Source organism: Protopterus annectens, chromosome 7.part1 (assembly GCF_019279795.1).
Source record: "Protopterus annectens isolate FY-2018-M chromosome 7.part1, PAN1.0, whole genome shotgun sequence".
Lineage (NCBI taxonomy): Eukaryota > Metazoa > Chordata > Ceratodontiformes > Protopteridae > Protopterus > Protopterus annectens.
The window spans coordinates 264489133-264513448 of NC_056740.1; the positions used below are offsets into that span (position 1 = coordinate 264489133).

The 24316-nt window shown below is 38.1% G+C and overlaps 1 protein-coding gene across 1 annotated transcript in view; it reads right to left on the bottom strand.

Moving 5' to 3' along the window:
* Positions 1–12361: 12361 nt before the first annotated feature.
* The window catches only part of OTUD7A (OTU deubiquitinase 7A), a 999311-nt gene continuing 987356 nt past the window's right edge, over positions 12362–24316 (bottom strand). Inside the window, exon 12 of the mRNA XM_044078484.1 lies at positions 12362–15684. Within this exon, the coding sequence (XP_043934419.1) occupies positions 14251–15684 (1434 nt within the window). The 3' untranslated portion in view covers positions 12362–14250. The remainder of the gene's footprint in view (positions 15685–24316) is intronic.

The window sequence follows — 24316 nt, forward strand, 5'->3', positions numbered from 1 at the left end:
TACCAAATTGTTGGATGATTGCCACCCACCCAGACTGTAAAAAAATTGTAGAAGTCTTCTTAGGAAATGTGTTTTCACCTTGAATGGCCTAGGGTTTACCCAAAACACTTTCAGACCAAGCACTACATGTCATTTCAGTAAACAAGTCAGGAGCTGTAAGGGTTTTATTACCTAATTGCTGCACTGTAACATTAGAATATGTATAATCTTACAGCTAAATCCTGATACCAACAGTGTTAAAGCATTGCTTGTATTCTCCAAGCTGAATTGCAGTAGCTTCTTTTTGTGTCTCCATGACCAGCAAGGAGGAAAATACATCTGCAAAAGAACTGAAGTTACCTTTCCGGAAAAGAAATCAACATTATTACAGTACCTTAGAGTGATAAAATAATGGTTATACTATGAACTCTCTGCAACCTGTTAATCAAAATCACATGCTGGGAGTAGTATAAAACTGCCAAATGTATCAAAATCACTATTCTTTGCATTCACTTTATGGATTCATAGATTTACATGTTTATAATAAGTTGTAAACAGCATGTAAATCACTTTAGGCTTAAGCAGCAAAGCCATAGATGTAGCACCCTTGAAAGAGACCAAATAGTTAGGGAGTTGATTGTAAGAGGTAGAGACAATTTGTGAGAGATAGGTAGAATATTTTCAGTTTATATTATGCTATAATGAAAGGAAATAGGGAGGAGTTGGAGAAAAAGTTTATTTATTTAACATTTGTTAACCGGGAAAGTCCAACGTGGAAGAAATGGTCTAGATGCATGTCTTTGTAACGTGGGAGAAAACCAGAGCACCCAGAGGAAACCCACACAAACACAGGGAGGACATGCAGACTCCACACAGAAGGCACTCTAGCCAAGAATCAAACCAAAAAACCTCTTGCTGGGAGGCAACATGCTACCACTGCACCATCCAGGAAGGAGAAAAAGAAAGTCCAAGGAGGGAAAAAAAAAACGCTCCTTTGTTTGTATGTGTGTTAGAAGGTTGAAATACATCCAGAGAACTTACTAAAATATAAACTCATGGCCTTTGGTTTATAAGGCCCGTGCTCTAACCCATAGGGTGACAAAACTGAGGCTGGGGGAGTCAATCTTGCACTATAGAATGAAGCTTGTAAGCAACTCATAGCCATAATGCTCTGCACTAAACTGTCATATTACAAGAAAGGCTGCGATTCATAGACAAATAGCAGCTAGTGCCGTGATAATTAACAGCTATGCAATGAGTGTGAGGATTCAAAGGCAATGCAGAAGACGTCTCTTCTTAGCTGTCAGCTGCCCTACACAACAAACTTTCAAGTTGTTCGGTGCCCATCTATGAATCCCAGCCTGTGTTTCATTTCATTGCACTCTATTAATACTGCACTGATTCTAAGTGGATTTGTTATGTGATGGTTTCTTTGAGAACATGTTGTTTCTTTAAGAAAGTGTTAACTGTAACAGTACAGGGCTGAGGGTAATAAAATATATGCACAGTTACATATCTAAAGACAAATTATCCTTTTTTTTTCTTGTTTTTTGCTTTCTTGAGTTCCTGTGGATATAAACCAGATACAGCTTTGGGGGAGAATAAAGGAAGCATGCTTATATGCTATATCTATATATATATATATATCTATCTATATATATATATATATATATATATATATATATATATATATATATACATATATATAGATATAGATATATATATATATAGATATATATACATATATATATACACACATACATATACCGTACATATCTAGGTTTGTCACTCACTATATGTATATATATATATATCTATATATATATATATATATATATATATATATATATATATATATATCCCTAAGCTTTGTAAAATTCTGAGCTAATACTTTTTACTGTGTAACACAAAATCACAGCAATATGTATTTTACTATGTCTTCTTTTTTAACTGTTCCAACTATGTTTACTTCTTTTTCTAATTTTCTAACTATGTAATTATGAGTATGTGGAGTTTTTCTCCCCGGTCTTCAGCTGAAAACAGGCTCTTGCAAAGATTAAATGACAAGCTTGCAGAAACAGCAACACACAATATATTTTATTAGAAAAAAAGATGAGGCTTCCTTAACAGAGTCTCATAGAGGCTTCATTAAAATATGTTAATTGTGTGACAGTACTTATGATTTCACAATTTATGATGCTTTGTAATGAAAAAAAAAGATGTAATTTCAAGCTTTTAACACAGGGTGGAGCAGATAGACTCATTCTGAAATCATTACAGACTGCATTCCATGATACGTTTGCAGATCTGCTTTTCTAGTCTTTAGATAGGATGTCATACGAAGCTTTGCCTGCATTACACATAACATATATTCTATTTTGGGGTACTATACAACAGCATAAAATAGTTGTATAAGAGTAAAGCAGATCTAATATCTCATACAAAATGGCTTGGTCAGACACAACTAAAAAAGAATAGATGTTATGCACACTCCATGTTTAAAAAATATTCATTCATTAATTTGTGATCAGTTCTTCAATACATACATTAAAGTGACATTGTTACAGCAAATGCTCTGAAATGCGATTTTTTTTAGAAGAATAGGTAGTAGAATATGATGAATAAAGCATAACAAAAACATTATTTGCATTATAGTAAATGCGGAATTGCACAGGAACATAAGGAAATATTACAGCTGACAAATGTTACAAAGCCTTTCCATTCTGAGGTTAATTACAACTAACAAATCTGAAGTTAAATAACCTACTAAAGTGACAACTGTGTTTATAATAAAAAACGCAAAATATTGCTCTGTAGCGTATTTTGTGAAAATAATATAAAAATAATTTCTATTTTACAATTTTACCTTGGCTTGTAAAATTCAAACATAACACACCCTCTAGTCCACAAACAGAATACACACACGCACACACACGCACACATACATACAACTGTTCTTTTAACAATATCCTGTCTGTTTTACTATTTACATTACTATGCCATGTGCAAACTAATAAGTTAAAAAATAGCACAAATGTCATAAATGCATTAAGACCTACTGTCATATCTACGGCTTGCAAGCTAAGCTAACCCACTGCTCTTTTAACTTTTTTTAAATAGCTGACTAATAAATAGATCAGTGACAAGAAAAGTATAATTTGTAAAGTTTGTTGGGATTTACTAACTTTTAAACTTCTTTTAGCTTTCTCACTCCCTTTATTAGTGAATAAGTACTTCAACATATGCCACTTAAAATTGTCCAAGTGATCTTTCACTGCATGATTCTGAATGAGCCACTGAAAGAACAACAACAAAAAAAATGTACAAGTTGTTGCTTGGTTTTACTGTCAGTAACCTATGCCAAAAACTAGCCGTGTGTGTGTATGTGTGTGTGTGTGTGTGTGTGCGCGCATGCGTAGATATAGGATGCTTAGCCACATTCAGTGTTCCCACTCAACTAAGCTACTGAGTATGGCTTATATCCTGCCATTGCAGTGGTTTAGCTTGCTTTTACCAGGTTAGAAATAACTCAGCAAGTCATTTTTTTTAAATACAGGTAATTATTTTGGAACTTTGTGGACACCAATGACATCTGCCATAATAGCAAACATAAAATTGTAAAACATACTGACATGGAAAGGAAGAGCCTCAGACATCAGTGAAACAGCTTTGAAACAGAGCATCTTACATAAAAGTTATACAGTTTAAATGTTCATTCAGGGGACTGTCCTTTGGAATTGTACGGAGGAGCCAGATATTACTGGCCTGCTTCTTATTTTCACCTAAATGTCAGTGCAGCTTGCAGACTTTCCATTAACAGTGAATTGCTGTAATATATTCCTTTACTATTCCTACTACCACGTTTTCCACTGCCAGTGACCACAGAATATCCACATCATAAAGATGTGACAAGCTTAGCATGCGAATGGAAGTGCAAACTCTCTGAAATGTAAGCGTCAGACAGTTGTGTGTTTTAACCACTTTTCCGTATTTAAGCAGAAAAGAAGGGAATACATCTGCAAAGACAATAATACGATATGTTATCAAAGTGGTCCAACTGATGCCAGAAGCTCTTTATACCACATGCTGAAAGGTTGCTTACAGTCCTGATCACACTTTTCAGTTTTTTAATAACTCCATCTAATGATTGCTATAAAAATCAGTTTTACTTTTCAGCACAAAATAAAGTAGTATGCATTTCTACTTAGAGCATATTTAGAATTAATTGTAAAAATCCTTTTAGTTTACATATACAGTTTTATTTTAGTTCATCCTCCTTTGTTATCATCTTTTGATAGTGATTCAGAATTGCATAAACAAAGGCATAATAAAATCATTTTAAATTCATAAGCTATCCCAAGTAAAGTGTAATGATTCATGGCAGTCTGTATACTGATTTCAATACTGAAAATGTTACCCTTTCCTGCATATCTTATCCAATACATACATTTAATATGATATTCAGGTTACCTTTAATTACCTAAAGTAATTGGGAGTTTATTTTGCCAAAACAAAAAAATTAAATACATTGGTTTGTAGGCTTAAGAAGAAAAGCAGTTTCAAACATTGTGCCTGTTTTATACTGTGATGCTTGGTCTTTTTACAGGAACTAGACAAAATTCATAACACAGTTCAAAAATTCATGCTACATGACAGTCATGTAATTGTAACAATCACCAACTTAGTTGTCAGCAAATTAACTGCATTTAACACAGATACAATTAAGTTCTAGACTGTCTTAAAATGTCACCTAGTAATCATAGAATCAAACTGTTAATAGGTCAGTATGAAACAAAAGTCCTACACATCCTCAAAGCATGACAGAGTATTATTATTATTATTATTATTGAAAATGGTTACAAGATTCCCTTCTGTAACTGTAATTTCATTATATACAGTCACGTTTATGACCTAGAGTTGGCAGAAGCTTAAAACCTGCAATCTCCTGCTTTATTTCTGTCTTCTATGTATGTGTCCAGTAAGTTGTTCAACTCTCTTAACTGACCAGCATGCCAAATATGTAACAGAATAATGTCAACCAGTGTTCTAAACATAACTTTTTTATAGTATTATGTAACTTGAAATTAGATTTGAAATTGGATTATTGGTCCTAATATATGCCTAATGAGGTTGAGGTTTAAGAATAATGACTCAAGAAAAGTTTGATCAAATGCTTCACTGAAGGAAATACAAATATCTCCCCTAAATAATCTGTCTGGCCTTGTTAACAATGATAGGGATTTTAATATGTTTTTTTTTTTAATTTACTCAAACTAAATTAAGGATGACATTTCCATTATTGTATTTATAAAAGTTTATTTTGGACAGAAACAGAGTTATGCATCTTACACAATTCTTCAGCTATATATGTTAACTAATAAACATTTTATATTTACTTTCTTGCAAATGTTTATAGTCTGTTTTGGAGATCTATGCAAAATATTGATGCTGTTACTCAGACCTGTAGATAGGCTCAGTAGAAGAAAACAATCTGCTATTTATTCATTCATTCTGTGTTTACATGTTTAATCCAATTCAATGTCATGTGGGAGATGGAATCGATCCAAGTACTCAGTAGCACAAGGAAGACAGACATCCTAGAAGCAGTGTTTGCTCTTTGGAGGACAACCACTTACCCCCCACCACCACACACACAAACACACACACACACACACACACACACACACACACACACACACACACACACACACACACACACACACACACTGACTCACTCACTCACTGACATTTGACATGCTTACCTACAGGCAAAGTGAAGGAATGACAGTTACCCACAGCACAGCTTTGGGATAATGGGAGGAAATCACAGCATCCAGGAAAAACCCCACATGGACAAAATAAAGGCTATGCAGATACCAAGAAGTTAGCACTCCAGCTAAGGAATGAAATAAAATGAACAACAATGCAATGTCACTAGCAACATGCACTGCTGTGCCTCTAATACTTTGCTAAAATATAAAAATCATTAAACTGATAAGAATATCATTCATAAAGTTTATTAGAAAAGTATGAATAAAACTAACTCAATTATGCATTTCTAAAGCAGATGACATTAAGAACTAATGTAAAAAGCATTTAATGGGTACAGTCTTGCCTGGGGGAAAACATTCTTGTAAGCAACGTGACAAAGGCAGCTGATGGGGTACCAGGATGTGGGGGAAGCAGCATAACAGGCCGTTCATAAAGTCCAGACTGCAGTTTTGTGAGATGTTCTGGAGAAATGATTATTCTATGGATATGGCCCAGGTAGGAGCAGTTCTGAAGAGGGCAAACATGGTAGATTGCTGGTTCATTGAGAGCTCAGCATGCATACTGTATAAACAGGGAAAGAGGAAATACACTAGAAATGTTTAAATACTTAAAAGTTTACTGTTAGTACCAAAGTGGGTACATTTAACAACAAAGATAAATGCATACACCTATTCCATCTGTGGGCTAGTCCCATTATAGAATACTCTACCCTTCAGGCAGTGCTTAGACAAAGACCCTTCCCACTGGGATAGACATGCCTATTCCTCCCTGTCAGCATCTTGGATGCTTGAGTTGTTAATTGAATCCATGTTGACTGGGCTATACGCTAGAGTGTTATCGGTTTACACCACAACTCCAGTCTTGTTCTGTTTTTGATATGATCCATTAATGGTAGAGGCTGTTACTACTGGGTTTCAAGCTGTGCAAATGTTGCTTCTGGTGAGACTCAGATTATAAAGTTTCTGGATGGAGGTTTGTCTGATGCAGCTTTCCTCAAAATACTGAACCAAGATGAGCCTTCATCAAGTGCCACACTTGACTGGAGCAAAAGTGCAACTAGGTATACTCTTTGTACTCCACAGAGTACATTTATTTGTGGTTCCCTAAGAAAATTGTAACTTTGTCAGGACATGCTATGTCTGTTACTGCCTAAATGAATGTCTCTAACAATTGGTACGTAAATTGCTTACAGAGAGAATTTCTAATCCAAAAACAATGTCTTAATGGGTTTAGAGGAAACAGAAATAATACATGTGTTTAAGTGTTTGGGGGGCAGCATTCTGTGACACGTACACATTTTTTTAATGATGGGTGGGCTGGGGGCGGCAATAACAGATTTTGAGTACAAAATGGAATTCTCTGTCCGCACCCTTGCCAACAGCCTATTCAGTGGTATATTGATGTCTGCACAAATACTTGACTGACTCCAAATTAAAGTTTCCCACTCAACAACTCCTTCAGTAGTTTGTCCAAGTCTGCAGAAGTGTTTGACTGACATCAAACGGAAGCATTTCCCCCAATGACCCCTTCCAACAATACATCGATGACTGCACAAGTGCTTGCCTGAGTCCAAAATTAAACATTTCGCCCAACTACCCCTTCAGTAATTTGGCCATGTCTGCACAAGTACTTCACTGACACCATAATGAAACATTTCCTCCAGTGACCCATTGAGTAGTATGGCCATATCTAAACAAGCACCTGACTGTCTCCAAAATGAAACATTTCTCCCAGTGACCCCTCAGAAGTTTGGCAATACCTGCAGAAGCACTTCACTGTCACTAACATGGAACATTTTACCTAAGGACCGCTTCAGCAGTTTGTCCATGTCTGTTCAAGTACTTAACTGACACCAAACTGAAACATTTCCTCCAAGGACCTTTTCATTAGTACAGGTATCAAAATAAAGCATTTCCCCCAACAACCCCTTCAGTAGTTTGTATAAGTTTACACAAACTTAAAAACTTATAAACTTAAGAAGGCTCTTGTGGTCATTAGCCTACTAAACACCTATGAACATATGAACCTATGAACGAGCACTAACTGACTCTAAAATAAAACGTTTCTCCAACGATCCCATCAGCAGTATATCAATGACTGCACAAGCACTTGATTGACTCCTCCAACTATTCCTTCAGTAGTTTGTTCAAGTCTGCAGAAGCACTTCACTGACACCATAATGAAATGTTTCTTCCATTGAGCCATTGAGTAGTATATCCATGTCTGAACAAGCACCTGACTGAGTCCAGAATTAAAAGTCTCCCCCAATGACCCCCCCCCCCCTGAAGTTTGGCCATGTCTGTGGAAGAACTTCACTGGCCCCAACATGAAATGTTTCACCCATGGACTTTTCAGTATTATATCCATGTCTGTATGTCCGAAGTTAAACATTTCCCCCAACAACCCCTTCAGTAGTTTGCCATTTCTGCTCAAACACTTCCGTGATAAAAAAAATGAAATGTTCCTCCAATGAGTCGAAGTGCTATTGTGAAAAAATGTTTCCTTTGGAATCTATTGAACGTTATATGGAACCAGTTTAGCTGATCTGGATGAGAGACTTCTTGTTTTTACACAACAGTGTGTACTTGCTGTTTTTTTGCAGTGGAGCTAATTGGTGTGCTGTGGAGTTTCATTGTAAAAAAAAAAGGTTTTTGTTCTTTCAAAAAATTATGCTCGAGCTGCTGGTAACATGTTTTTTCCCCACTATGGTAGGAAAGCTTCCTCCTTGCTCCATCGACTGAACATCTGTGCTTGAAAATCTATAAACAGGTACATTTTGTGGAATGAAGTGGCTAAACCATTTTGCTTTAAAATTGCTGACATTAGGCGACTTATACATATGGGGGATGAGAGGTTTGCATAATGGTTAATGTGTTTACCTTACAGACAGACAGGGTTTGATCCTTAAAAGGGGTATTTCGATAAGCTTAAAATGGCCCACAAGAGCAGTTAGCCTAGTACTAAAAAAAAATGAACATTTTCAGACTTTTCTTTTGAAAAAATATTTGTTTTTTCATTTTTTAGACTTGTTGCATGCTAAAAAGAATGTATCACCTTGAAAGACTATTCTATTATTATAAGTAATGTTGCAGGTTAAGAAAAGAATGATTTTACAGTTCAGGACTGATGACATTTTTTCTGCAGATGCTATTACTTCATATTTGAACACTGTGCAGAGATGTCTTTAGTATTACAATGTGCTTTGATGACATAATTATTTGGAATGGAGAGTGTGTGGCTTATGTTTTACTGCATGTTGTTAATATTGTTGTGTCTCAGCTCCTTAGTGTATGCATTGTGCAGAATCACAGGAGAGTGCTTTGTTGTGCTAGCTAACCTAAATCTTGTTTTTGTTTTTTGTGGGACTTAGATCATCCTATACAGAACTGCCCCATAAAATGATGTGTTAATTGTAGGGAACAGGGACATACAGATAAAAAATATGTTCCTACCTATTATACATGTGGTCAAGAGTGGCCTCTATAGTATGATTACATTATTCTGCTTAATTTAAATGAAACTGCACAATCTGAGTCTGCCTCATATATGCAAGGGAAGGAGGAATCTGAATTGTTTGTTTGTGTCTTTTGGCTTTTCCCGGTTAGGGGTCGCCACAGCGGAACTCCGGTCCGCTAATGATTGGCAGTTGATTTTTACGTACTGGCTTGCCAGGCCTGATGCACAACCTTCAACGAAGGTATGCCCATTCACGCATGTCTCCATGCAGAAGACGCTCTAGCTGAGAATCGAACCGGACAGCGTCTTACTGTGAGGCGACAATGCTACCACAGCAGAAGGAGGAATCTGAATTGTCTGTCTATAATCCTTGTTTATGTGTGTGTGTGTGTGTGCGTGTATGGGGGGAGAAACTGTGCACCCCGAGTCTATACCTCTTCAGTGAGGGGCTGCACAATCTGAGTTTCTGCTCCTTGAGTGTGGGGTGGGGGAACTGTGTACTCTGTGTCCCTAGTGTAGGAGGGAAGGCTGGAATACCAGAATGTGTCTTTAGATCTGACTTTAAAGCAGACTTCCATTTCTGTAGTTGGTCAACAGTCTGAGATGGCTGGGCATTCATCAGTGCATCATTTGAGTAACCTACCTGTAGAGCACAATGTTAGGTCTGTGGAGAGGGATATGGGTGACACTGATATGCTTGCTTTGCTTAGGGAGGTGATTGAATGAGGGGGGCTTTGTGAAGTCATAAAAATAAGATATAGCACAAGAATTAAAAAGTAAGGGGAATGGCTGATTTGTCTGTTTTGTCTTCAAATGCTAGTGGCATGTTAAATGAGGCTAGGAAGTCAGTGATTTGTAATTGGTACAGGGAACAGACAGAATATATTATATTGTAGTTCAGTACGCTTATGTGGATTCACAGACAGGCTTCTTTTTTCTGAAGATTTGAAGCAAAACTTTTTAGTTAGTGAGTTGCATATCCTTGTTGCAGGATACTTTAATTATGACTTGCAAAGAAACAGAGGAAAGGAGGGCAGGGATGTTAAGTTTCATAAGAAATTTCTGCTTGTTAGGGATTTGCATAAAGGTGGATCTCATGGTTCTATATGCAGTTAGTGGCCTTATATGACTAAGACTGATTATGTGCATTTTTTATGTTTGTTGGTTAGTTGCATGCTGTTAACTTTATTGCTCATTTTTATCACCGTTTTGCAGTGTTTAGTAGTAATGGCATGTTTCTGTTCCTCTAGGAAAGGGACTCTTAGGTGTGAGAGGATGACTGGCAATGTCATGGCCAGCAGCCATGGCTTGATCATAGTATTATGTGCTTCTTTTTTCTGTCTTGAACAAGTTAGTGGGTGGCATTTAAGTTACTGATAAGGAATACTATAGGATGAAATTGCAGTACTGGAATCCTTTAAAGTTCATTATAGCTTTGTGATAGGACAGTTGTAACATTTAATAGGTTTTACTGGGTTGGGGTGTTATGAAATGGCAAAGGAGATATATCACTGAATACATGAAAAATGTGGGATTTGCTTTGCCAGCAGCACTACATTTTGTAGAGTAAGCAGGAAGAAGTTACACATTGGGAATCAGGTGGAAACAGTCATTTTTGATGGTTTGCATGATTCAGATGGCAAATTGCAAGTTGGTATATTGTGGGTGTTTTTTGATTATGTCTTGTGCAGGTGTTAGTCACCCTGTCGAATCTGCACTTCATTGATAGAGCAAATGGTATGATAACTATATTTAGCATTTAAATTGTCAAATGTTACTTATTGTAAGAAGGAAGATCAATTTGCATGTGGGTAAGGCAAGTGTGGATTTGCGAGTTTAATTATGAAACTTTTTGCTATACTGAATGTTTCATTAGGGAGTGTGATTATGATAGTATTTAGTGGTTAGGGTTAGAGTAAGGGCTAGGCAGATGTGTAGACAGTATTTTGTGTGTGTGTATGTGTGTGTGTGTGTGTGTGTGTGTGTGTGTGTGTGTGTGTGTGCGCGTGCGTGTGCGTGTGTGTGTGTCTGTGTGTGATAAGTGTTGGAGTGTCTTGCTAACGGTAATGTTACAGAAAGGGTTTTTCTAGGGTAAGGTGTAGGGTTGAAATTATGGGCAGTGGCAGGTTTAGGGTTAGCACTCGTTAATAAGCTGGTGCAAAGCTGTGTACATCTTTCATTTTGAGATCATTTGACTGACAGCAGAAACAGTGGTCAATCAAGGAGGTACCATGCTGGATAAAAGTTTAATATATAACAATAATGATATGAAAGTTTGTCTTCCAAACAGATTCAACAGATGTTTATAGCCTTGCTATTCATTTGAAAGCAGATTACTACATATTTGATTTGAAGATGTTTCTAGTAAACCTATTTGCACAAGTTTCATGCAACAAACTCAAGTGATTTGAAAAGTGAAAAAAGAATAACAAAAGAAGGATACTCGGGGTTGCCATAGAAAATGAACAAAACATAAGTAAGAAGTTTTGGAACATGGTGGAGAAAGAATTGGGGATACTGGGACAGGAAGGGAGAAGACATTGCCAACAATGACTAGGACTTTTTATAGCTATTTAAAGTCCTTCATCAGGATGGCATCTAATTTTCTATTACTGATCCTGTAAGAGCTAGAGCTGCAAATATAGAAGATGAATGGACTCTATTAAAGAAGTATAACTGAAATATATGTTTTGCATAATAATCAATGTGGAGATGGAATAAAGAAGCTCGAGTTTTATACCATTATTGTAAAGTGGCGGTAAGGAAAGTAGATCAACAAACTTTTAACTGGACATTAAAATGGTTGATGTCAGCAAGCATAGTAGAGTTTTATCTTTTAGAATAAAAAAAAGATGTGAAAAATGATGACATAATGCAAAGATAATAGGAAGTGGCTCTTGGACAAAAAGTAGAAGCAGTTTTCTTATGGAAGGACAGCTTGCAAAACAAATAGCCTTTATGTGAATTATATGGTGCTGGAAGCACTGCCTGAACTGAAAAAAAAACTAGTATGGAACATTTACAAAGTAACTTAGTAATGCTGTACAGTTATATATTTTCTATTATTACTTTTTGTTTTGTTTTGTTTTGATTTAAGACGAGTTTACGTTCGCTACTTCTACTACTATTATCTGATCTGATTAATATACAGTGATTAACTAGAAATATATGGACTGAATATCTTCCACACAGAGAAGTTTCTTACACTGTTTTGAACATTTACAAAGTCTTTCTTAGGGCAGTTAGGCAGAAAAAAGGGAACCAGTGGCTAACTAAGAGGCAGGAAAAAAGGGACCAGTGTCTAACTAAGTGGCAGGAAAAAGGGGCCACTGGCTAACTAAAATATGCAGTGTGGAGAATTGGGTAAACTTACTAAGCCAGATAGTCCTTATTGGCTGCTGATATTTAGGTCACCCTCTCATTAAAGTCATATATCGTTTTCAGATATTGATTGTATAATACACATAATGTAAACCTTTTCCTGTAATCATACAGAGCACTAGTAATTTATTAATAAGGTCGTTTTCTGATTCTAACTGTGGTAGAGACTTAACTGGATATTTTACTTGACAACTAGAGTATATATTTCAAATGCATTTTGCATCTGTTTTAAATCCTGAATGTACAACATCATCCTTTATTCCAGTAAGTTTTCAACTGTTCCTGCAAATGAACTTTTGTCTTTAGCACCTCTTGTAGTCATCAGGAATCAGATAAACAGCTGGAGACTCACCCATGCAATCACTGCTGTTCAATCTCATCTGACTCCTATAATGACCCTGTGAGAGGTGTGGTGCCTATTCATTTATAATACACTGGGCCTTTATTAATATATTACAGACCAAATGCTTTGGAACTCTACACTTGTTCAGCTACTGACCTTTGAAAATGAGACCTGCACACTTTTTGCCCTGATGTAGCTCCTACAATCATTTAAAATAAACATGCTTGAAAGAAATTTTATTTGACTGCACTTCTGGATTTTTTTTTTCATAGCCCTGTTTTCTTTATCTTCCCATTTTAATCACTGCTTTTTCACAAGTAATATGCTTCTACAGTCTTTATGTATGAGTGTGTGTGTGTGTGTGTGTGTGTGTGTGTGTGTGTGTGTGTGTGTGTGTGTGTGTGTGTGTGTCTTTCATATCTGGCAAACATAAGGCACTCATAATAGACTGAAAGAGTGTAAAACGTTTGTCATACTTCACCTATGAGTAGATTATTGCTTACTTTAAGGCAAGCTAATCACAGCAACCACAATACTCTGGCACCAAAATACATGTATGCAATAATCCACTTTCTGTAAAAATGAAATTAGGCATTCACATAAATGTTTTTATCATGCTACTGGCTTTTATACAGGTATTACTTTTATTAAGTAAAAATAATTTTAACAAGGTGACAAACTGTCAGAATGCAACTGACTTCTAAGGCAGTGCTTCAGAAATGATAACTTAATCAGTATTTCAGTATACAGATATTTAATAGTAGTAGGTGGGAGTATCTAGTCTCAAAATAGCACCTCTAATTCTGTTTTAGACAGCCATTTCATTCCTGAGTGTGGTTCTGGATGGCCATTTTTAATTTCTAACTCATTAGAGCTACCAGTGCTGTAAGGTCTTTTCCATTACCCAAATTTGTCGTTAAAATATTTAATACTTGTACAAAAAAAAGTTAAACCAACCTAATTTGGTTTAACTTCATGAAAGTAAATGTGATGGTATTCCTGGAAGCAGGTGAACACCTCTAAAATTTCTCCACTTCCTCCCCTTCCGACTTGAATCTCCTTTTGCTACTCTAGTTTAGACTGTAAGTAACTTTTCAGCTCACCATGTGAACAGATCTGAATTAATTACGAAAAACAAAAAATAAAATACAGATAAATTCATATAAGTTATGCATTATTTTATTCCGATGACAGTTCAGAAGTGCAGTAAGATATGTATTTCTGGTCATTCTAAGGAATCAGAAACATCTAGTAAATGTAAATATTTTCATCCATTAATTATGAATAGGACTAATTTAAAAGTGCTGGAGAGATCTGTTTCAGTGCCTATGAACCTTTGCATCTCTCTCTCTGCTCTTCATGTCTTCTTTATAACAATAAGAACAGAAATTTTCTGTTTCAGGGCGGCCATAAAAGGAGCAGTTCTCCTTTTTACACCGATTATGGTGAGCAGAATACATAGGAGTCCCTTTGCTTCTGCCTCTTGTTTTCTCACTGTTCAACCAGACCTGTGGTGGTGTGTCCTCATCAGCAAATTCTAAGCAGTCTCTAATATCATTTGTGTTGAACCCATTGGTGTATGTGTGAGACTTGTGGTCTGCAGGCACAGAATATGACAGTGACTCTACAGTGTTCACTGTGCGAATTCCAGATATGTGGGCAGGGCTATAATTCTGAGAAGAGAGAGACCAGTTTTGTTGTGGATATGTAGCACATGTTTTCAGTGTCCCAACAACAGGTTTGTAGGTATCGTCCTGGAAGCTTGATGACTGTGTGTTCACATCACGTAAATGAATGACACTCTGCCTTTGAATTGGTGGTGTATGGCTATAGTGTGCAGATACAGGAATAGGTCCAGACTTTTTGGCACCATTACTTGGTGAAGAATGTAATCCTAGGGTAGGACTGTTGTGTTCCTGTAATTTTAAAACCAGCTGGTTTGTATGGCTGTGAGGTAAGAGTGGTGATGCCCTGTCCTGAGAGGGAAGTTCTTGGTTTTCTTTTCGATATGGCTCTTGGTCCAGCTTCTTGTTAGCTGAACTGCTGATGGCTTTCTTTTCAGCCTCCTTTCTTTTCTGTTCTTGTTCTGCATTAAAGCGTTCCTGGGCATTTGTCAAATAGTAACTGATCATTTCCTCATGAAACTGGTGCCTATGGCTCGTCAGGAGAAGGCCAGCAAAGATAAACTTGCGTTCTCCTTGCATAGCAGCTCGTAAGATATTGAGACTAAGTTTAACATCAGTGCTGTATTTCCAAGGGTCAGACTGCTTGTCAGAAGGTGATTTTGAAGTGCATTTCTCAGTGGGGGACATTCCAGCTTTGTCTGTAGGGGATGGACTCATTGCTTTTTCTGATGGTGAAGAGCTTGCAGATTGCCCAGACTCCTCTTTGCTCCCTTTGCGAGACTTTGACTCTTTCTTTTTTACTTTCTCTGTGGGTTCCCCATTCTTTCCATTACCAGAGTTTGTTCTGTTCATCTTCCCATGCACTAAGCCACCAAGCCCACCCATGTTTTTCTTCAGTTTGATTCCAAGGGTTTTGCTGAGGCTCCCCAGTTTGTTTGCGACAGTGTCAGTTCGGTTTTTCTCCTTTTCTTTCTTCTGCTTTTCCTTCTCCTTTTCCTTACCATTTTTACAGTTGTTGACATTTGAGTTACTGCATACGGAGTCTCTGTCAGAATCTAAGGAGTCGGCCAATGACTGAACGTCTTCTCCTGCTGAAGCTGTTGGCGATTCAGGCTGTGCCAATGGAGCCTGTAAATCAAAAAACAGAGAGCAAATTTTAATATAATTCATTGCAGCAGACATGTTACTTGTTTAAAAATGATTGCAACTTAATTCAGTTTATGAATTGATTTGAACAGCTGACCTTTTCTCTCACCTAACCATGCATTTCCTCCATTATGTAACCCCCTTTCTTTTGTTTATAGTCATTTTACATTGTAGTTATATTTTCTTTCTAGCTTTTTCTTCTTCTTTTGGCTTTTCCTGGTTAGGGGTCACCACAGCGGATCACCTTGTCCACTCATGATTGGCAGTGGAGTTTTATAGTGTTGAGTTGCCAGCCCAGCACCCAACCTTCCACAGAAGGCACACACACACATGCGCTCACACCTAGGGCCAATTTAGAGTGTCCAATCCACCTACAGCATGTCTTTGGGATGTGGGAGGAAATCGGAGCACCCGGAAAAAACCCACATGACCACAGGGAGGACATGCAGACTCTGCACAGAAGGCACCCCAGCCAAGGATCGAACTGGAGAGCCTCTTGCTGTGAGGCGACAACGCTAACTGCTTCACCACCATGGCTGCCCTATTTCTAGCTTTTTTGCTGTTTTTAATTACCTCACTTGCTTAACTAAATTTGCCGGAGCTCAATTTTACTTACTTTAGAGCAGCTGATTTTAGGTTTACCTGGCTTGTGCAGTTTGTGCAACAGATGAAAACTATGAATATCTTCATTTTATAAGTACACAGTGCTACCTGTTTTAGTTTCTTTTTCATCTATTCAGTTGCCCCATTTTCCATCTCAAAATGAACTACCTCTATCAAATAGTATAGTTTTAAGTGTCAAAAAACTGTTAAAGGTTAAAGTGAAGCCATTCTTTGTAATAAAATCTAAATAATCATCATGTGCTTCTTATTCTATCAGTGATAAACAAAAAGGGAAAATACACTTTGGAACATTTCACATTTTATAATCCAATGGTATTATCAGGCCTTCAGCTGTATCTAACATGACTTATTTCCTCAGTTTTTAATAACAATATTGAAGCATTTTACATATTGACAAGATTTCTGAATGCCCATTGATGGCATGGCAATAGGCAATCAGATGAGTTATCTTTGTACTACTAGGAATAGCATGCATTCTGTCATGATACTGCTACAGATGTCCTCATTTCCCCATGCATAATTGTAATGTAAAAATTGCATTGAGCATGCTAGAATTGATCAACATAACTACCCACGTTGGCTAAGTGCTATATTATGGCTAGCATGGCTCAGCAAGAAACATATGATTCATGAACAAAGGTGACTCTACATCTCATTTGCATACCTCCAGGTCTCAGTACACATACACCATGCACATAGAGCAATACAGAGCAGACCCGGCAGTATGCTAAAGGAAAGGGGTGCACGCTGCAGTGTTTTAGATAGGTCAAAAGACAGTAACATCTCTGGAGATACCCCCCCCCAAGATTAGTGTATTATAAGGCTAATGAAGATGACTTATAACAACACAGGGAAGACAGAAAGAGAAAACAGATTTTCCTAGGGCTACAGCACAACACTGCCATAATTTCATGGCATTTGCAAACACACTGATGCTGTACAACACCTCCTTTTGAGAATCATCAGATGTATGCATACAGTGTAGTGAAATATACAGACACCAGTACATTGCACTTGACTCGAGAGTTGAGCTTTTTATTTTAATAAAAAGACTATTTCTGAATATAAATAATAAATGTAATGCAACTCTGAGATCGCTGTTAATATATCACATGGTTACGTGACAAACATTTTCATATAAATTTGGTTTACACTTCTACATTAAGAATATTTCAGAATTTTGAATTTTTTTCCATTTATTTTGCAGAACATTTGAATTATGTTTACAACCACTTAAAAGTATGAATATGCATTTAGTTAATTCTACTTCCATAATGTAAAACGGGAAATATATACATGTGTTTCAATGAATGTGGCTACTTCAAATTAAATTTATGATTTCTTACTGATATTTTTTCCAGTCTGTGGCAGCTTCTGCTACTGACTGCTGGACTGCAGCAACACCCCTAGTCAAAAAATAAATAAATAAATAAATAACTTGCATTATTTAACTTTTTTAAATGCTACCTTTTATTTATTTTTATTTCATTTCCTTTTGTGAGTGTTGAACTCCTTGCATGCTACAGTGTGTGTGGAGTTTCGAGCTTGTCAGATTTACAGTACAGGAAAATAACATTTTTACTAAGATCTTTCAAAACAGCCTGCCTTTATGTGCATTTTAAATGGGGATTAACGTGATGAAGTAGAAGACAGAAGCTTAAAGAAGGGTTGCCACTGGCTGCTATATGAAGCAGCAATAACCCGTTCCTATTGGTTCAACCTGCTTCAGGTGCCTGAGGCAGGCTGACTGGAACTGAAATAAGACAGTTTCTGATGCTCCAGAGATAGGAATGAGGGAGCTATTTTATTTATTCATTTAGTTAGTTTTTTTTGTTTAAATACTATATATATATATATATATATATATATATATATATATATATATATATATATATATATATATATATATATATATATATATATATATATATAGATGGATATGGGTTACCTTTAGTTAATCGACAGCCCAGTCCATCGAAACCAACTTCACAGACGTTTCCCACACGGTAAGTAACTGTTTGGCCATCAACCTGAACTTTGCCCCTAACCCCGCGGCAGTACGTTCTCTGAGATGGAATATTTATTAAGGGAGGTGTAGGGGGTGTAGCCCCCCACATTGGTGGGTTTGTTTTACTGGTAGTTGAGTTGGGATGGCCAAAAGGTTACTTAGTGTTCCCATTATCGATGTTCTGCCATGTCGGTGAAGTAGGTTTCAATGGAGTGGGCTGTCGATTAACTAAAAGTAACCTATACACACACACACACATATATATCAACACACACACACACACACACACACACACACACACACACACACACACATATATATATATATATATATATATATATATATATATATATATATATATATATATATATATATACATATATACATATATACACACACACACACACACACACACACACACACACACACACACACACACACACACACACACACACACACACATCATACTTGTGGGTGGCATAGATACTCTCACCTGTCCCTGATTTCACAGAATCTCACATTTTGGTACATTCATTGTAAAGTTTGTTTTTGGCAAATCATTGAAGGTTGTACTTAGAAAATAATGGAAGACATCTGAATTTTACATTAAGCAACATGCAGGAAAAGCATGACTATGTAAAACCTGTTATTCTAGCAATTTCTAAATATTCAAAGGCAGTTCTTTCTCCCTGATTTTTCTCCTTGATACTTTTGCTTAGAGATAGAGAGGTATGGGGGTGTGGTACAGTGGATTCCGTTCTGCATTCTATCAGATGTGAGTTCAGAAGGTACATTTCTGTGGGATTCCATTCTGTGTTCTATCAGATATGAACTCAGAAGGTACATTCCTGTGCAATAGTTATGGATTTGTTCATTCATTTCACCCAATGATACTTCTGAGGTGTGTATTCACAATTATACCAGTGGCTGTAATAGGTGGTCATATTGTGTGTGTGTGTGTGTGTGTGTGTTTGTGTGTGTGTGTATAATATATGTATGCACGTGAAGGCGTCATAAATGCTCTCAGTTATGTCTGCTTTTGCAGAATACCTGCAACTCTACCTCATATTTTGGTCTATTCCTCATAGCGTTTGTGCTTTTTTTCTGGCAAAGAAATATGAATTGTAAATAATGACATACACTTGAGTTTCAGACTTAAAACATTTTGAAAAGTATGTTAATGCAAAGCCTGTTCTGGAAACTTGTTTTGGTCCTTTGTCTCTCATTATTCTTCAGCTTTCTACTTTATTCTTAAGCTAAGTAGTTGATATATATGTGTGTGTGTGTGTGTGTGTGTGTGTGTGTGTGTGTGTGTGTGTGTGTGTGTGTGTGTGTGTGTGTGTGTGTGTGTGGGGTGCAATGCATTGCACAGCATATTCTGACAGCAGTTAGAAGATAACATTCCTGTGTAGCAGGTATTTATTTATGTATTCATTCACTTTATCTCAGAGTTCTGAGGTGTGTAGTCAAAGTCAGACAAGTGGCTGTAATTGATAGATATGGGGGTTGTCTGTGATAAAATGACTGTGTGTAGGAGGGATTGCACTGTATCTACATGTTGCAAGCTGGCCATAAATATTTTTCATTTTTCATCACAAACATCAACATTCTACACAGTAAGTGAATGGCAATCTGGACAGGTTGTCTGTGATAGCAACTAATCACTGGCACAGTGTTGCAGAGAGTGCAGTTGCCATCTCACAGTAGCTGGCTCTCTGTGTTGAGTTTGTAATCTATACTTATTGCCTGCCTTTCTGTAATTTTTATCCAGGTGCTCTGGATTCCTCCCCCAGACCTGCAGCTCTACAATAAATGCCTCTGTTTGTTTAAGTTCTTACTTTCATCTCAATTTAACATCAGAATGATACACAGCCAGTAACTATCTTTTTTTGGAGGTATAAAGAGGCACTTTTCCCAGATAGGATTTATAGACACTTGTAAACATTTGGTCACTCAGTTTGTGAACTACTGTTTTGTTAGCTTTGAGCATTTAGTTTTAGGCACAACTTAATTTTCTTTGAAAGAAATAAAAAATAAGACTGAATTTCTTTCCTTATTTGTGATTTTTGTAGAGGACACCATTGGCTCAAAAGGTTATACAAAGCAGACAGGTACACTTCAGAACATGTAGAACTCTTTGACTCCTTGGGAATGTTAGGCTTCTGGCATTGTTCATTTACTTTCTCCATACTTACTACATTAGAGTCTTGGCCAGTTAAGACATGTTAGAATGTCAGAAGAAAAAGGTAAAAATAAGACTAAATTTGAAAAAAGCAAGAAAGAAGTAATCTATCCTGATGATATGGGGCCAGGTTGGGGAAAAACAGAGGAAAGATGCTGTGTAGGTGCATGAGGGACATTGTGCAATAGAGAAACTTGTGCACTCCTTTGGTTAGGGCAACAGGAGCACTCACGGAATCCTTTGGCTAGGCCGCCATTTCACTGTCCCACTCACCAGGCTAAACAAGGAGAAGATTACTGTCAGCTGCCTGTCGGGTGCCAGGATCCACCACATAACCCACGCACTCAGGTCACTCCACAACAAGTACAAATATGACTCTGTCATTGTCCATGTTGGTGTGAACAACCTGAGAAGTACCTCCCTGGACTACATGAAAAGACACATGGAAAAGCTCTCTGATCTTGTAGCCCAGGCAGGTATGACCTATCCCTGAGTAGCATTCTGCCATCACCCAGAATGATGCCGCAGTACAAGGACAAAATGATCGACTTCAACAATTAGCTAAGCTTCTGGTGCCATTCTAAAGGGATCCAGTATCTGTCTGCCTGGGATGACATGGTCGACAGACCACAATGTTTTGCCAGAGATGGCCTGCACCTGTCACCCCTGGGATTCCGGATACTGGCTAAGGTTCTTGCCGCCCCTATAGTGCCTTTTTTAGGCAAGGTTCAAATGCCAAATTCACCACCATAACAGGAACAGGCAAGCAAAAACTGAGGGGGGTGATGCTACTCAATGCTAGAAGTCTAAATCTCAAAATGCACTCACCCGAGGCACTCTTTAAAATGGAGACCATCGATATCTGTGCAGTGACTGAGACCTGGTTCAAGGCTCCAGAGAGCACCCTTGCACTACCAGGCTATAACTCATACTACACTTTTCAGCCATGTAACCTGGACCGGAACACCAAAGGCAGAGGTGTGTCCTTATTCATTAAAGATATCCACACCTCCAAGGTAGTTGCTCAGCATAATGCAGCTGAGGTTATCCAAGTGCATCTATCTCTGGGCAAAACTGCAATCCAAATTGTAGCTTGCTAAAGATCACCCACCATGCTTCAGGATTCCCACTCCTCTTTTCTTGATGTATTGGAAAATATTAGGGTTCAACCAAACACACTAATAATGGGCAATTTCAACTACCACACCATTAACTAGGAAAACTACTCATGTACCTACTCCTTCACTCAACGCTTTATGGAATTCATAAACTCCAATTCCCTGGATCAACTTATCCACACCCCCACCAGGGGCAACAATATCCTAGATCTAGTCATTACGAATATGAGTGACCGGTGTTTCACACCTGAAGTCAACGCCTCACTGGTCCGATCTGACCATAAGCTAATTACCCTAGATATCCACATCCTGCCTCCACCCCCCACCCCCCACCCCCATTAAGGAAACCATGGTAAAAAAATTCTTCAAAGCCAGTTTCATGCTTCTTACGACAGAAATGGTGAACTTCATGACACCCATGCAGATGGACAATACATTTACGACTACGGAATCCTACACAATTGCACTTTATAAGCACTTACATGAGTGCATGGATCGTGCTATCCCAAACAGAACCAAGACGCTATCCTCCAAAAAAGGAAGCTAATCTGGTGGTCCCCTGCCGTAAACAAACTGTACAACAGAAGGAAGAAACTCTTGCAAAAGAAAGTAAAATCCCATGAGTGGAGGAGCTCCCTGGTCAGCCTCAGTAAGAAGCTGCGATCCCTGATAAAATCCTCCAAAGCTAGTTATGAAAACAAAATTGCCACTGATTCTAAAGACAACCACAAAGCATTCTATAGCTATGCCAAGAATCTCAATGGCAACAGTCAGATCTGCTCTGAGTTGCAGCACAATGGCACTAAATATACAGACCCAACTGATATTGCCAACATCCTGGCAGATAGGTTCAGTGCTAAATTTACCCCGCTCTCACCCCCTAAAGAGCCCATCTCTATACCGGAAGAATGCAAAGTTCCTGTAATCACGGCTGCACAGGTAAAAACCACACTCTCCAAAGCCAAGAACACAGCATCCATGGGACCAGACAACATCCCATGCTGTGTTCTAAATGAACTACAGAACGAATTGGCACCCCACCTAAGTACCATGTTCAATCATAGCCTCACCTCAGGCTTTATGCCTGCTGAATGGCGCACAGCAACGGTTATCCCACTCCACAAGGGGGGAGCCACCACAGACCCCGGGAACTACCGCCCCATTAGCCTGACGAGACTGCTCTGCAAGGCCATGGAATGTATCATCATGGAACTTATAAACAAAGACATTGGTAATCTTCAAACTCTGGATCCCACCCAGTTCGGGTTTGTAAAAGACAGATCATGTCTCCTAAACCTGATAGACTTCTTTGAAGCAGTCACTAAAGTCATAGACAAGGGTAAGGTGGTTCACACAGCCTATCTAGATTTTGCCAAGACTTTCAACACCATCCCCCACTTTGGAATTATAGATAAATTCACTAACTAGGTATAAATCCCTATGTCACAAGATGGGTTGCCAACTGGCTCACTGACAGAACCCACACTGTGAAAGTAGCAGACTCCAAATCCGACTTCAGACCAGTGACAAGTGGAGTACCACAGGGTTGAGTCCTGGGTCCTCTCCTGTTTGGTATCTACTTCTCTGAAGTACAGGCTAACACAGAAGGTCCTTGGCTAACAAAGTTCACAGATGACTGCAAACTAGGAGCCATAATCGAAACTCATAACAATGTGGACATCCTACAAAAGGGCCTAACTGAGACAGATGCCTGGTGTCAAAGCCATGGCCTCAAGCTCAATACCAAAAAGTACATTGTCATCCCCTTTGGTAAAAACTCTGTACCCATGAACTACAACATAGGCGGTAGTATACTTAACACCGAAAGTGTGATAAGAGACCTTGGGACACAGGTGGACAGTAGTCTCTCCTTTGATAATCACATCACCACAGTAGTCTGGAAATCCTTCTACATGGCACACCTCATCACAAACGGTTTCTCATCCAGAAAAAAAGAGGTCATTGTTCTCCTCTACTCATCACTCATTAGACCCATTATAGAGTACAACGCCCCTTTTGGTATGTACCTCACAAGACATCTACAACAACTGGAAAGGCCACAGAAATACCTCACAAAGAGGATTATTGGCCTCAAACAGATGCCCTATGCAGACCGTCTCAAAAATCTCCAGCTTTACTCCGTTGCATATCGCCTACTAAGAGGTGATCTCTGCCTAACATACAAAGCTATGTCAAACCCAGAGCTGTTGGACATGCTCCACTTAAAGAAATCCCAATCCCTCCGAGCTACACGCTCTAGGGACCTAAACCTCGTCACCACAATAAAAAGAACATGCCAGAGGGATAGATTCCTGTCCCAGAGACTTCCCATACTCTGGAATAAACTACCTATCTATATCAAACAAAGCTCCTCATTAGCACTCTTCAAGAAAAATCTCTGTGGCTCTGCTCGACAGTGGCACAGGAAAATAATTTTCTTGGGTGGCAAAAGCCAGGGTACCTTTTTGGCTGGGCTTGTATAGGCCCCAGGGTCGATAGCCTAGTACCTACCTATGAACCTAACTATGAACCTATGAACAGGGGGACTCATTGAGTCCTTTGGCTAGGGCACCATTTCACCTGAGGCTTGCCTTGTTGATTAAAGTCATTTATCGGAGATGTATCAATCAATAAAGTGGCCATAATGAGTGGGTGCTGAGGCTATCTGTGGATGAAAGTGAA